Source organism: Procambarus clarkii, chromosome 6 (genome assembly GCF_040958095.1).
Source record: "Procambarus clarkii isolate CNS0578487 chromosome 6, FALCON_Pclarkii_2.0, whole genome shotgun sequence".
Lineage (NCBI taxonomy): Eukaryota > Metazoa > Arthropoda > Malacostraca > Decapoda > Cambaridae > Procambarus > Procambarus clarkii.
In genome coordinates, this window is record NC_091155.1 from 48,576,718 (window position 1) to 48,592,640 (window position 15,923).

At 44.2% G+C, this 15,923-nt stretch overlaps 1 protein-coding gene across 1 annotated transcript; it reads right to left on the bottom strand.

The window, feature by feature from the left end:
* Positions 1–3,957: 3,957 nt before the first annotated feature.
* Positions 3,958–15,537, bottom strand: LOC123752004 (uncharacterized). Its single transcript, XM_045734066.2, has 2 exons — positions 15,488–15,537; positions 3,958–6,190 (listed from the first exon to the last, which is right to left on the bottom strand). The coding sequence occupies exons 1-2, from the start codon at positions 15,535–15,537 to the stop codon at positions 3,958–3,960; spliced, it is 2,283 nt and encodes a 760-aa protein (XP_045590022.2).
* Positions 15,538–15,923: the final 386 nt, after the last annotated feature.

A 15,923-nucleotide genomic window follows, 5' to 3' on the forward strand; every position in this document is an offset into this window, starting at 1 on the left:
TACCATCCTAGGGTGATATAGAAGAGCTAACCTAAAGGTACTTCCAGTGACACTGGTTTATCACTCAAATCATTAGTGTGTATGATTGTATATATATAATGTGTATTAATTTTAAGTGCTAACCTCTAGTAGAGGTAGGATTATTGCCTAGTGAGTGCAGAATTTAACCCTAGGCTACCATCAGTGCTTGTTCAGTATTATGAGCAGCCCAAATACAAGCCCCACAAGGCTTCACCAACTAGCCAGGATGGATAATGCAGGGAGAATGAAAAGAACCCTTGCAGGTCTTAAAGGCCACTTAACAAGACAGATCAAGAAATGTGAAGATTTGTCACAACAATCTCAAGTTGATTATGCTGACCTGGAAAGCTATTATCAAGCAGCTGCAGGTAAATTTGAGCAAATCAAATGTCAAATAGCAACATATGTGGCTGAACTTGCCAACACCAATTTATCAGAAACAGAAATAGACGACATTATGGTTGATCTTGCGAATTATGAAGATCACACTCAGGCCACGTTACAGCCTTATGTCAAATTAATTGCCCAGAACAAGGCAACAGCAACAACAACAACAGTTGCATCTAATACGAGTCAAGCAGAAGCTCGACTCCCTCCAATTAATTTACCCACTTTCTCAGGAAAAGATGAGGAAGATTGGGATGAATTTTGGAACAAATTCGTTGACCTTGTAGACTCAAAACAATCTTTACCAAAGAGTAGTAAATTCTCTTATTTGCAAGGCCAATTATCAGGTGAGGCTAAAACAGTAGTATCCCATCTGAGATTAACTAATGACGGCTATGATCTGGCAGTAAAACTCCTCAAGGATAATTATGCTGATCCAGAAGTAAGAACATCACATTTAGTTCATGAGCTGTTGCATTTACCCCCACCGGAGGCTTCAGCTGATTCACTCCAAGTCTTCAAGCTGGAGGTAGAATCATTGATCAATGCCCTCAGCCTGACAGCAGATACAAACGGGGCTGAGTGGGTCTTGAAAATAATTGTCCAGGAGAAAATACCTAGGGACATATTGAGACAAATGAGTGCTCATTACAATAAAAGCATCTTATCCATGAGTGAAATATCTGAAGGTTTTAAAGTCAGTAGTTCATCAATTACGAACACATGACAAATTAAAACCACCAAGTAAACCCTCAGAAACCAATAATAGTAAACCACAGAGTACCAAAGGTACACCAAATCAATCTAGACAATATAATTCAACACCAAAGTGGAACAGTGGCAGTGTGGGCGTATATGCAGTGGGACCCTCCAAGCCTATAGTTACTGTGTCACCCAAGAACGTGACACCAAAGGGTACAGGAAGCTATGGAACATGTTTGTTCTGCAATGAGAAACATTCAATGTACCACTGCCCTAATTTTCCTGATAGTGACGCCCGTGTTGAGCGACTCAAAGATTTGCAACATTGCACGAGGTGCCTCAGGAAACATAACATCAAGGATTGTGAGACCCAATTACACACCTGTAATAGGTGTAACAAAGGTCAGCACCATGCAGCATTGTGCAGAGACACCAAAACAACGTCTCCAAACCCCAAGGTGGAAGATAGCATTCCCACCACAGTACAGTATTGCAAGGTGCAACAAACAAAGAGTGTCCAATCGGCAAAGTCTAAAGGTAATACGACTTTGCCTACTGCCCAAATTACCATCCTGAATAAGAGGGCCAAGGTCCATACCCGTGGGTTGTTTGACCAAGGATCCCAGAGAACATATATCACTAAAAGTTGGCAGATGAATTACAATTAAGGCCTGTAGCCCAGATGTCATTCAACATCTCAGGGTTTGTAACAGATGCAGGACCTCAAGTCTACCAGGTGGTACAACCATCAGTACGCTTAGGCAGGTACGTCTGTCGAGTACAAGCCATTGTGGTGGACAAAATACCAGTAGACCTACAAGTTCAAGGTCTGAGAGCAACAGCCAAATTCCTGAGAAATAGAGGAATAAAATTGGCAGATAATATTAAGTCTGATCACCTCACTGACTTCGGTCTCCTTGTTGGGACAGACTATTACCATCAATTCATTGGTAGCCCTACTAAATATCAGGGCATAACCATGTTAAACTCTGCAGGAGGTAAATTACTCTCAGGCCCAGTATCAAGCCTGAGGAGACCTATGCCTGCAGATAAACAATACCAGTAGAAACCTAAATTTGTCAGCTGATTATATTTCTCCAGTAGCATTATACTAAGGAGATTACAGCTGACTATACCAACAGAGGTTGATGTTAGTATCATCATTTAAAGCTGAAGATGAGTTCATGAGGCCTCAGTGGCAAATCAGTGAACAGTAGCCTAAAACAGCTACAAGTCACTGCGACCAATGTCACTGAACCCACTGCAGTCTCAGAACCATACTTTACTTTAATGATGAGCTATTCAATCTTCTGAATCAATTAACTAAATTAAACCCCAATAAATCTGATGACTGATTTGATACATTTATTATTTAATCAAGATGTATTCCATGGGCGTCAGTGTTTATATATCAGTGACCAGTTACCTGAAGAAACTTCAAGTTATATCTAATGTCACTGATCTCACTGCAGTCCCTGAATCATACTTGACTGTAGTACTTGATCACATCCAGTCTTCTGGGTTAAATAATATGTAATAAGGCTTGAATATTAGCCTTTCAAGAGTTGACAGGGAAATGAAATCGCATTAGACTTCTAACCCCTGCAACTCTAGTACGGGACATCCGTCCTGCACGAACAGACACACAAATGTGTGATTACTAACTACTAACATCAAATTAATCTAATAATTCGAAGGAGGAGTATCGGTGTTCGTCTGTTCTAAAGAGGACTTCGACCCGTGAGCAGCCCCCTGGGGAATTATGTCGGAAAATCCGACAGCATTTAATAATCATACAGATAATAGCTGTATTACCCACAAGTTAACCATAGAAAACGTAACTTGTAGTGGAATTACCGTCTATAGAAAACGGGATATCATCACCACATACTATTATAATTCACCAGCTATTCTGCTGGGAATTGTTCTTAAATACATTAGTCTTTGGACTTTACCATCATAAAAACATCTTATATAAATTAACTTAATTATCAATATTAAAGTAGAGTAAATGTGACCCTTCTATCACGTTCTGAAATCTGGACAATGTAAGCCAGGCGTCAGAGTGGAGGAGGAGGGCAGCCATCATTGTTGTTATTGAGACCAGAGGCTCACACGGGAGCAAATTCGGCTCCTGTTAAATTTACTTGGACGTAGTGTTATGGAAACTAAAAGTGTACCATTATCAACACGCTGTCTACAAATTCAAGTTAAGTGTCTATCCGAAACCCATTATCTATCATTAGTGGCCATTAATGTCATTGGGTAGGGTTATCCGGTTAGATCACATGGAAGCCTCAAACTAAAGGTAATTAAGCCAGGTCTTCATGTTCCATGTACTGTTTTCTCTGATATACTTGTCATATATAGGTATCTGGCTTCACAGCTAGCGCACTTTTGACAGGTCAAGACGAGGATGCAAGATTATGTGCACCAGTTACTGGGTGATAGAAGCTACCTCAAAGAGGATAATTTGGTGTCTACACTCTAGTTATACCTGGTGGACTAACCTGCTGTACTATAAGAGAAGGAACCTCATCAATGTATGTAGCTATTACTGTAATTTGATTGGCTGCATATGTGTAATATAAACCCCCCCTCATGTGTAGAGGATCGATTTGTGAGATTAAGAGATTATTGCAGAAATACAGTCCACTTATCATTATACAAATTGCTATCGAAGTATATAAATTAACGTAAATATAAATTCATATAAATTAAATAAATATAAATCTCACAGGTCGGTACCCACAGGTGCTACACCAGGTGCTCAGTGTCCTCACAGCTCAAGCCTCTCGGCTCGATATTCCCAGCAAAGTCGACGGAAAACCGCACCCTTTATTCCCACTAGACACAGACAGCTTCAGAGTTGAAGTTGCTTGTGGTGTGGCTCAGCACAGCTTCAGAGTTGGAGTTGCTTGTGGTGTGGCTCAGCACAGCTTCAGAGTTGCTTGTGGTGTGGCTCAGCACAGCTTCAGAGTTGCTTGTGGTGTGGCTCAGCACAGCTTCAGAGTTGGAGTTGCTTGTGGTGTGGCTCAGCACAGCTTCAGAGTTGCTTGTGGTGTGGCTCAGCACAGCTTCAGAGTTGCTTGTGGTGTGGCTCAGCACAGCTTCAGAGTTGCTTGTGGTGTGGCTTAGCACAGCTTCAGAGTTGCTTGTGGTGTGGCTCAGCACAGCTTCAGAGTTGCTTGTGGTGTGGCTCAGCACAGCTTCAGAGTTGCTTGTGGTGTGACTCAGCACAGCTTCAGAGTTGGAGTTGCTTGTGGTGTAGCTCAGCATAGCTTCAGAGTTGCTCGTGGTGTGGCTCAGCACAGCTTCAGAGTTGCTTGTGGTGTGACTCAGCACAGCTTCAGAGTTGGAGTTGCTTGTGGTGTGGCTCAGCACAGCTTCAGAGTTGCTTGTGGTGTGGTTCAGCACAGCTTCAGAGTTGCTTGTGGTGTGACTCAGCACAGCTTCAGAGTTACTTGTGGTGTGGGTCAGCACAGCTTCAGAGTTGCTTGTGGTGTGGCTCAGCACAGCTTCAGAGTTGCTTGTGGTGTGGCTCAGCACAGCTTCAGAGTTGCTTGTGGTGTGGCTCAGCACAGCTTCAGAGTTGCTTGTGGTGTGACTCAGCACAGCTTCAGAGTTGCTTGTGGTGTGGCTCAGCACAGCTTCAGAGTTGCTTGTGGTGTGGCTCAGCACAGCTTCAGAGTTGCTTGTGGTGTGGCTCAGCACAGCTTCAGAGTTGCTTGTGGTGTGGCTCAGCACAGCTTCAGAGTTGCTTGTGGTGTGACTCAGCACAGCTTCAGAGTTGGAGTTGCTTGTAGTGTGGCTCAGCACAGCTTCAGAGTTGCTTGTGGTGTGGTTCAGCACAGCTTCAGAGTTGCTTGTGGTGTGGCTCAGCACAGCTTCAGAGTTGGAGTTGCTTGTGGTGTGGCTCAGCACAGCTTCAGAGTTGGAGTTGCTTGTGGTGTGGCTCAGCACAGCTTCAGAGTTGCTTGTGGTGTGGCTCAGCACAGCTTCAGAGTTGCTTGTGGTGTGGCTCAGCACAGCTTCAGAGTTGCTTGTGGTGTGGCTCAGCACAGCTTCAGAGTTGCTTGTGGTGTGACTCAGCACAGCTTCAGAGTTGCTTGTGGTGAGACTCAGCACAGCTTCAGAGTTGCTTGTGGTGTGGCTCAGCACAGCTTCAGAGTTGCTTGTGGTGTGACTCAGCACAGCTTCAGAGTTGCTTGTGGTGTGACTCAGCACAGCTTCAGAGTTGGAGTTGCTTGTGGTGTGGCTCACCACAGCTTCAGAGTTGCTTGTGGTGTGGCTCAGCACAGCTTCAGAGTTGCTTGTGGTGTGACTCAGCACAGCTTCAGAGTTAGAGTTGCTTGTGGTGTGGCTCAGCACAGCTTCAGAGTTGCTTATGGTGTGGCTCAGCACAGCTTCAGAGTTGCTTGTGGTGTGGCTCAGCACAGCTTCAGAGTTGCTTGTGGTGTGGCTCAGCACAGCTTCAGAGTTGGAGTTGCTTGTGGTGTGGCTCAGCACAGCTTCAGAGTTGGAGTTGCTTGTGGTGTGGCTCAGCACAGCTTCAGAGTTGCTTGTGGTGTGGCTCAGCACAGCTTCAGAGTTGCTTGTGGTGTGGCTCAGCACAGCTTCAGAGTTGGAGTTGCTTGTGGTGTGGCTCAGCACAGCTTCAGAGTTGCTTGTGGTGTGGCTCAGCACAGCTTCAGAGTTGCTTGTGGTGTGGCTCAGCACAGCTTCAGAGTTGGAGTTGCTTGTGGTGTGGCTCAGCACAGCTTCAGAGTTGCTTGTGGTGTGGCTCAGCACAGCTTCAGAGTTGCTTGTGGTGTGGCTCAGCACAGCTTCAGAGTTGCTTGTGGTATGGCTCAGCACAGCTTCAGAGTTGCTTGTGGTGTGGCTCAGCACAGCTTCAGAGTTGCTTGTGGTGTGGCTCAGCACAGCTTCAGTGTTGCTTGTGGTGTGGCTCAGCACAGCTTCAGAGTTGCTTGTGGTGTGGCTCAGCACAGCTTCAGAGTTGCTTGTGGTGTGGCTCAGCACAGCTTCAGAGTTGCTTGTGGTGTGGCTCAGCACAGCTTCAGAGCTGGAGTGCGGCCGTCTGGCGAGTAAGAAAGACCGCCTTCTGTGTCCTCTCTTCCGTGGCGCTCGAGGAGATGAACTTCTAATTATTCATTATAACTCTCCATTCGTAACAAATTCCATTTTATGACAGACCCGAGTAAAAAGAAAACGGGGGAGTGGAGAAGAAAATATCACTGAAGAGTTGAATAATGGAGTATATGTGTGTCTTCATGCATGTGCGTACTCATCCACAAATTTGTCTAGGATTGTTACCCCTACGTTGCTGCCCATCTGTGGACGAGGAGGATGAGTGCCCATCTGTGGACGAGGAGGATGAGATCTAGCTCTTGGTCATCGCCTTGTAAATAATGGCGTCGCCTGTCAAATGACTCCCTTATAGGGGAGGGGGGGATAGAAATAGCCTGAGCTACTCTATCCCTTTGAGATGTTTTTTTTCTTGTCTCAATAAACATACTTGAACTTGAACTTGACTCCCTAATAACCATATATAGGTCAACCCACACACCTTCCCCTTACACCCACACACACACACACACGTGGCTGTGAAGGTGTATGGGTGTTGACCTTCGTCAGGTGGAGGCAGCTGGCAACTGTGTGGTGGTGGAGGTGGTGGTGTAGGGTCCCAGGCACGGCTCAGTCACGCGGCCGCCTCGGTCCCGTCAACACCTCGCTGGGTGACGCTCGCCAAACGGTCCATTCGTGCTCCTTGTGTATACCGTCTTGGTGGCATACTCCTTACAGTGCATACAAGTAAATTCCCACTTTCTGTTTCATTGATAATTCGCTTGTTATTGCCGATTTGTTTAACCGACTCTTCGCTGTCGTGTTAATGATCGAGATATTACTTTTAAAACGTTATTAGTATATATCGTTTTCTCTTTTGTTTTCCATTTAATTTCTGATTCAAGTGAGGCGTTGGTCCTTTACAAACGAAAATTAAACATAAATAATGAACGCAACTGTGACTAAGAAACACATGCAACCAAAACATCAACCAGTCCTCATGCAATGTGCAACATCTCTATTTCCACCCAAGGGATTACCTGTGCACGAATCCTTATGCAATGCACAAGTCAGCATTGGAAATTGTACGTATTTCTTGACAAAACACTTCCGCAGGAAATGGGACAACAATATTTCCAGAGGTTTGGTTGACTCTTGTACCTATTTTATGGCAAATCTTTCATGCATTCCTATTCCTTATGTTTTTTCGTCGAGGAAGAAAATTAAACATTAATTGCAATCCGGAGTACATTTAACATTCTTAATGGTCCTAACGCGTTTCGCTAAAGAACTCCTTAGCATCCTTGAGGCGACATCTATCACTCTTCCCGAAATGTTTAAAATTGACTTTGGAGCAAATTTGTCAACATTATACTTTAGTATGGATGAACATAAGAAATATAAAATATTCGTGCAAGAATCCCTGTTGTGACCCTCGGAAATATATGTATTGTATAGCTCAAGCTTTATTAATAATTATTTATTAATATTTATTATAGATAATGTTTGTTTATTGATGCATTGTGTATTAATACATACACTTGCTTCAACGTTTATGACAAATATTTTGTATATATTCAATGAAAACTAACTCAGCAATCTCAACCTAAATCGGCCGTTCATTAATACTGCCTAATCGAAGTTATTATTTGATATCAGTCGAAATTTTCTTAAATTTCCATTCAGGTATGTTAATAATATCGTACTGTATTTACAAATATTCTCACGAAGCCTTACCAACTAGGCCAGGAGAGAGAGAGAGAGAGGGGGGGGGGGGAGATGTGGAATTTAGATATATACACTTATATTACCAAACAAACATATATCTTCACAAGATGTTCATACATTTACTTAGTCGAAGACTGTACAAAGAAAAAGACAGAAGAATGACTGAAACAGATAGACACAGAGTCATAGACAGGTACAGATACATATATATATATATATATATATATATATATATATATATATATATATATATATATATATATATATATATATATATATATATATATATATATATATATATATATATTATTAAATATGACCGAAAAAGTAAGATTAATAATTATATCACGAATTTTCTCTATCTTACATTTCTTTTCACTGTTGATGGTAATTCAAAGATCATTTCTCCAAAATTCATTTTTATTTCTAGTCTGACGCAACACTTGAGCGCGTTCGTAAAACTTATTACATTTTCAAAGACTTTAGTTTACAAACACACAACTGAAACTGAATAGATCTTACACATTTTCGAGTTTATATCTACATTTGGGTGAGGTGGATGAGGTGAAAACAAACTTTCAACAATGGGTATTGAATGAGTTTTAAATTCAAACACAAAACAGAACACGAAACAATGGGTATTGAATGGAAGTAATTGTAGGAAGCCTATTGGTCCATATTTCTTGATGCTTCTATATTGGAGCGGAGTCTTGAAGTGGGTAGAATATAGTTGTGCATTAATTGGCTGTTGATTGCTGGTGTTGACTTCTTGATGTGTAGTGCCTCGCAGACGTCAAACCGTCTGCTATCGCTGTATCTATCGATGATTTCTGTGTTGTTTGCTAAGATTTCTCTGGTGATGGTTTGTTTGTGGGAAGAGATTATATGTTCCTTAATGGAGTCCTGTTGCTTATGCATCGTTAAACGCCTGGAAAGAGATGTTGTTGTCTTGCCTATATATTGGGTTTTTTGAGGCTTACAGTCCCCAAGAGGGCATTTGAAGGCATAGACGACGTTGGTCTCTTTTAAAGCGTTCTGCTTTGTGTCTGGAGAGTTTCTCATGAGTAGGCTGGCCGTTTTTCAGGTTTTATAGTAAATCGTCAGTTGTATCTTCTGATTTTTGTCTGTAGGGATAACGTTTCTACTGACAATATTTTTCAGGACCCTTTCCTCCGTTTTATGGGCTGTGGAAAAGAAGTTCCTGTAAAATAGTCTAATAGGGGGTATAGGTGTTGTGTTAGTTGTCTCTTCAGAGGTTGCATGGCGTTTCACTTTCCTTCTTATGATGTCTTAACGAAACCATTGGAGAAGCCGTTGTTGACTAGGACCTGCCTTACTCTACAGAGTTCTTCGTCGACTTGCTTCCATTCTGAGCTGTGGCTGCGGGCACGGTCGACATAAGCGTTAACAACACTCCTCTTGTACCTGTCCGGGCAGTCACTTTGGCATTCAGGCACATTCCTATGTTTGTTGCCTTAGTGTAGACTGCAGTGTGGAAAACTCCGCTCCTTTCCATGACTGTTACATCTAGAAAGGGCAGCTTCCCATCCTTCTCCATCTCGTAAGTGAAACGCAACACAGAATTCTGCTCAAATGCCTCCTTCAGCTCCTGCAGATGTCTGACATCAGGTACCTGTGTAAAAATGTCGTCAACATACCTGCAGTATATGGCCGGTTTCAAGTTTATGTCGACTAAGACTTTTTGCTCGATGGTACCCCATGTAGAAGTTCGCAAACAGGACACCTAGGGGAGAACCTAGGGATGATAGCGGACAGAGTGTATCGTGATCCGGCCTGTACTCCTCTTGACATACCAGAAAACATTCTAAGAAAACTACTCCAAGCTTGTACTAAAGAGGCACCCTTCTTGAGCCCGGATGGGCACATGTATAAGCAAGTAGATGGGCTCGCCATGGGTTCTCCCCTAGGTGTCCTGTTTGCGAACTTCTACATGGGTACCATCGAGCAAAAAGTTTTTGTCGACATGAACTTGAAACCGGCCATATACTGCAGGTATGTTGACGACATTTTTACACAGGTACCTGATGTCAGACATCTGCATTAGCTGAAGGAGGCATTTGAGCAGAATTCTGTGTTGTGTTTCAGTTACGAGATGGAGAAGGAAGGGAAGCTGCCCTTTCTAGATGTAACAGTCATGGAAAGGAGCGGAGGTTTCCACACTGCAGTCTACACTAAGGAAACAAACATAGGAATGTGCCTAAATGCCAACAGTGACTGCCCAGACAGGTACTGATAAATATTACTACTGATAAATAATATATATATATATATATATATATATATATATATATATATATATATATATATATATATATATATATATATATATATATATATATATATATTATTTTCTGGTTTAGGGCTTCTATCCCTCTAACTATTTTCTTAGCATCAGGGCTTAATTGAAATAGGAGTTCTCCAAAACTCATTTTCGTACTTTTAAGGTGAAGAAAAGAAGTGATTTACTATAGAGTGTATTACACTTATTTGTATAATTTGCACGACGTTTCGAACCTCCATGGTTCACAAATTATACAAATAAGTGTAATACACTCTATAGTAAATCACTTCTTTTCTTCACCTTAAAAGTACGAAAATGAGTTTTGGAGAACTCCTATTTCAATTAAGCCCTGATGCTAAGAAAATAGTTAGAGGGATAGAAGCCCTAAACCAGAAAATAATAAATACAGAATATGCGGTCATATTCAATGAAACATGTTTGAAAGAAAACCTGCTGCCAGTATACACCAATATATATATATATATATATATATATATATATATATATATATATATATATATATATATATATATATATATATATATACATATATATTATATATATATATATATGAGGTGTTGTTGTACGGTCAGTCGAGGGGGGTGACCAGTGTGTAAGTGTTTATGAAAATATCCCTGAATAATAGATACCTCGGCTCTCGGGAAACAGGTATCGTGTTTTAAGTGCATCGAGTCCACAGTGAACCAGATTATATTGTGCAGTGATATATCACGAAATTATACAAACGTGTTAGTGTCACCCCTCTGACCCCCCCCCCCCCCTCCCCATACCCGCTAGTGCGTACCGTCACCCAACCCACGAGTCACCTCCCCCACCCTGCCCCACCCCAACCGCGACCGCTACCTCCCTGTGTCCACCCCCTCACGCTACTTCCCCCCAGCGCCCCCCCCAGCCTTCGCCCAGCGCCCACCCAGCGCCCATCCAGCGCCCGCCTAGCGCCCGCCCGGCGCCCACCCAGCGCCCGCCCAGCGCCCGCCCAGCGCCCGCCGATGTCGCAGGTCACGACTGACAGCCAGGCTTCTCTCAGCCAAGAGGAGCCATCAATCGACGACAGGTATGGCACATGCCAAGTGTGTGACAAGGCGTGGAGACTCAAGTGTAACGGAGATGTGCGCAAGTATGCTCACAACGGAACCGATTGTCCGGGTATGTGGCGCCCTCCCAAAGAGGGTATCAATCAAGGCCCCGCTCCAGCAGTCAGGGAAAACACCTCCAACAGCTTCATTTCGACTGAGAATCTACTAGAAGCCATCAAAGCAACATCGGTTGGAACCTTGCAGCACATCCCCAAAGCTGCCCGGCCCCAGGCAGCAGCCAAACTATCCAGCCTCTTGAAAAAGGTCAATGACTCCCCTTGAACCATCCAAGCATGGCGCAACCTTCTCCTGTTTGGAAACATATGCCTAGCTGTCCCTGCAAGGAGAGACAAATCATAAGCTTCCTCAGTCATTATGGCTATAAATAGTTTTCCTAGAGAGGACAACCAGGCACCCCTCCCCACCCGTGCCAAAAACACCCACGGCAGGAAAGGTATCAACAGCAGAACCGAGGCATCCAAATTCAGAGCAACAGTCAGCAAGAAAATAGAAGAAGGCAACACAATAGGGGCGATCAGAGTCATCACCAGTGAAGACACAGTTGCCACCAGGGATGCCCATACAGCACAAGCCCTGAGGGAAAAGCACCCACCCAGAGCACCTCGTGACGACAGTGTTCCCCTAGTCGGTGTCACCAGAGCAGAACCCCTGTGTGTGCTCGAATCCATGGTGCATAAAGCAGCTTTATCCTTCCCACCAGGATCAGCAGGTGGGTTCACAGGACTACGTCCCAACCACATCAAACAAATGCTCAACCCTGTACTGGGAGACATTGCACAGGGCCTCCTGGTGGAACTAACTAGATTCGCCAACACATGTCTAGCTGGCAACATACCAGAGACCATACGGCCTCTCTTTTTTGGCGCTACCCTCTGTGCCCTGAGGAAAAAAAAATGGAGGAATCAGACCGATAGCTGTGGGCAATTCACTCCGGCGTCTCGTCGCTAAGGCTGCTGCTAGAGCAGTTAGTCAGGCAGCAGCCGACATGCTGAAGCCAAAACAGCTTGGGTTTGGCATTCCCCAAGGGTGTGACGCAGCGGCTCATGCAGCTAGAGCCTACATTGCCAACATTACGAATGAAAAAGTCCTGATAAAGCTGGACTTCAAAAATGCTTTTAATCTGGTTAGAAGGGATACAGTACTCAGTGCGGTTCATCGCCTTTTTCCTTCCCTCTACCCGTTTGTAAACTCATGCTACAGCAAGAATCTAACTGTGCTTTTTGGGGAACATGAAATTGAATCACAAGGTGTCCAGCTGGGTGACCCCCTTGCTCCCTTTCTTTTCTGCCTAGTTATCAAGGAAGTCACCGATAACCTGTCCAATGAGCTCAACATTTGGTTTTTGGATGATGGTACTCTAGCCGGCTCCCCAGCCTCACTCTTGGACGACATAAGAATAATTCAGGAGCAAGGAGCAAGCCTAGGCCTCACCCTGAACCCTTCCAAGTGCGAAATAACCTCCACCAACCAGCACATAATAGAGCAAATAAAGGTTGTTTTGCCTGACATTCATACAACCAACCCTGAGGACAGCACACTCCTAGGTGCTCCTCTTGGAAGGAATGCCATCGACGAGGTCCTTGGTAAGAAGATCACTGACCTGAAGAGGATGAACGAGAGGATTGAAGACATCGATGCTCATGATGCACTTTACCTCATCACCAGATGCTTGTCCCTCCCCAGGCTGACCTACTTTCTAAGATGTTCGCCATCTTTCAACAATATTAAATTAGAAGAGTACGACAGCTTGCTGAAATCCACACTAGAAAAAGCCCTCAATCTTTCCCTCAGTGACTTACAGTGGAAACTGGCCTCCCTTCCTGTCAGACTCGGGGGCCTTGGCGTGCGCACAGCAACACAAATTGCTGTACCAGCGTTCCTGTCCTCTTCACTGGGGTCTGACAACTTGGTGAAGGAAATCCTACCTGAGCACCTAGTTCAACAGGCAGGGGTACATGATCCCAGTTTCACAGACTGCACAACCAAATGGGTCTCTCTCGCAGGACCAGCACCCCAACCACCGCCTTCTGAAGCCCATAAGCAATCCAGCTGGGATCGCCCCATTGCCGACGAAGAAGCTGCGACTTTGCTAGAAGCTGCAACAACACCACATGACACTGCCCGACTGAGAGCTGTAGCAGCTCCCCATGCAGGTGATTTCCTATTAGCAACCCCAATGTCAGCAACCGGCACCCGTTTCACACCGCAGGCCCTCCGAATTGCCGTGGCTCTCCGCCTCGCTGCCCCAATCCACACCGAATACAGGTGTATTTGTGGCGAGGCAGAGGCCGACAGATACGGACGGCATGGCCTTCTCTGCCAAAGGACAGGAGGATGGCATGCAAGACACGGCGAGGTCAATGACATTATTAAGAGAAGCCTTACCACAGCCGGGTGTCCAGCAGAGAGAGAGCCCCGTTACCTAATGTCCCGCAACTCTGATGAGCCTGTCGGTCGCCCAGACGGAATCACGGTGAACCCCTGGAAGAATGGTAGACAGTTGGTGTGGGACTACACTTGCGTTTCAACTTTAACCAATACCTATGTTGACTTCAGTGCTACACAAGCAGGAGGAGGCTGCTAATCACCGGGAAGCGGCCAAGTCACGTAAATGCAGAGACCTTGAGCACCACTACAATTTTGTCTCCATTGCCTCAGAGACACTTGGTGCCTGGGGTAAAAGTGCTGCTAGCTTTTTGAAGGAGTTAGGGTCTAAGCTAATCGAAACAACTAGAGACCCTAAAGCTGCCAGTTTTCTTTCTCTGCGCCTTAGTGTGGCAATCCAGAGAGAAAATGCTCACTGCATTCATGGTTCCTGCCCGCCATCTGAGGAGCTGGAGGAGCTGTTCAACTTGTGACAAGTAGCCTTGTACCCTGCATGTAATCAATATTGTAACTTTTTTTGTGTAATGATATTTTCAAATAAAGTTAGATAAATATACACACATACCAAAAGAATAGGGGTGGTAGGAGAAGAAAATATCAAAGTGTTCAGTGAGGATCCACAAGGTCTTCTCTGAGTACTCTTTATTTTCTTCTCCGAGGCTATGGGTCTCTACACTTGCACCAGAGGTGGTACCCCTTCTAGGTTTAAAATATATATATATATATATATATATATATATATATATATATATATATATATATATATATATATATATATATATATATATATATATATATATATTTTAATACCTAGAAGGGGTACCACCTCTGGTGCAAGTGTAGGGACCCATAGCCTCGGAGAAGAAAATAAAGAGTAATCAGAGAAGACCTTGTGGATCCTCACTGAACACTTTGATATTTTCTTCTCCTACCACACTACACATAAGGGGCATAACTGGCCAACCCCTCACAGTGTTCGAGAGAGAACTGGATAAGCACCTCCAAAGGATACCTGATCAACCAAGCTGTGACTCATACGTCAGGCTGTGATCAGCCGCGTCTAACAGCCTGGTTGATCAGTCCAGCAACCAGGAGGCCTGGTCGACGACCGGGCCGCGGGGACACTAAGCCCCAGAAGCACTTCAAGGTAACCTCAAGGTAAGGTAACCACCCCTATTCTTTTGGTATGTGTGTATATTTATCTAACTTTATTTGAAAATGTCATTACACAAATAAAGTTACAATATTGATTACATGCAGGGTACAAGGCTACTTGTCACAAGTTGAACAGCTCCTCCAGCTCCTCAGATGGCGGGCAGGAACCATGGATGCAGTGAGCATTTCCGCTCTGGATTGCCACACTAAGGCGCTGAAAAAGAAAACTGGCAGCTCTAGGGTCTCTAGTTGTTTCGATTAGCTTAGACCCCACCTCCTTCAAAAAGCTAGCAGCACTTTTACCCCAGGCACCAAGTGTCTCTGAGGCAATGGGGACAAAATTGTAGTGGTGCTCAAGGTCTCTGTATTTACGTGACTTGGCCGCTTCCCGGTGATTGGCAGCTCCTCCTGCTTGTGTAACACTGAAGTCAACATAGGTATTAACTAAAGTTGAAACGCAAGTGTAGTCCCACACCAACTGTCTACCATTCTTCCAGGGGTTCACCGTGATTCCGTCTGGGCGACCGACAGGCTCATCAGAGTTGCGGGACATTAGGTAACGGGGCTCTCTCTCTGCTGGACAACCAGCTGTGGTAAGACTTCTTTTAATAACGGCATTGACCTCGCCGTGTCTTGCATGCAATCCTCCTGTCCTTTGGCAGAGAAGGCCATGCCGTCCGTATCTGTCGGCTGCTGCCTCGCCGCAAATACACCTGTATTCGGTGTGGATTGGGGCAGCGAGGCGGAGAGCCATGGCAATTCGGAGGGCCTGCGGTGAGAGACGGGTGCCAGTTGCTGACATTGGGGTTGCTAATAGGTTGCAATAGGTTGCTGACATTGGGGTTGCTATGTATATATATATATATATATATATATATATATATATATATATATATATATATATATATATATATATATATACATATATATATATATATCGTCCTCTCTTTCCTTATTTCTGTTTTCTTCTTACCCGAAAACAACCACCTCACCCAGATTCTTTCTCTACTCCACTCCTATTTCTTCATATTTTATTATTTCTCTACCTTTCTCTCCTT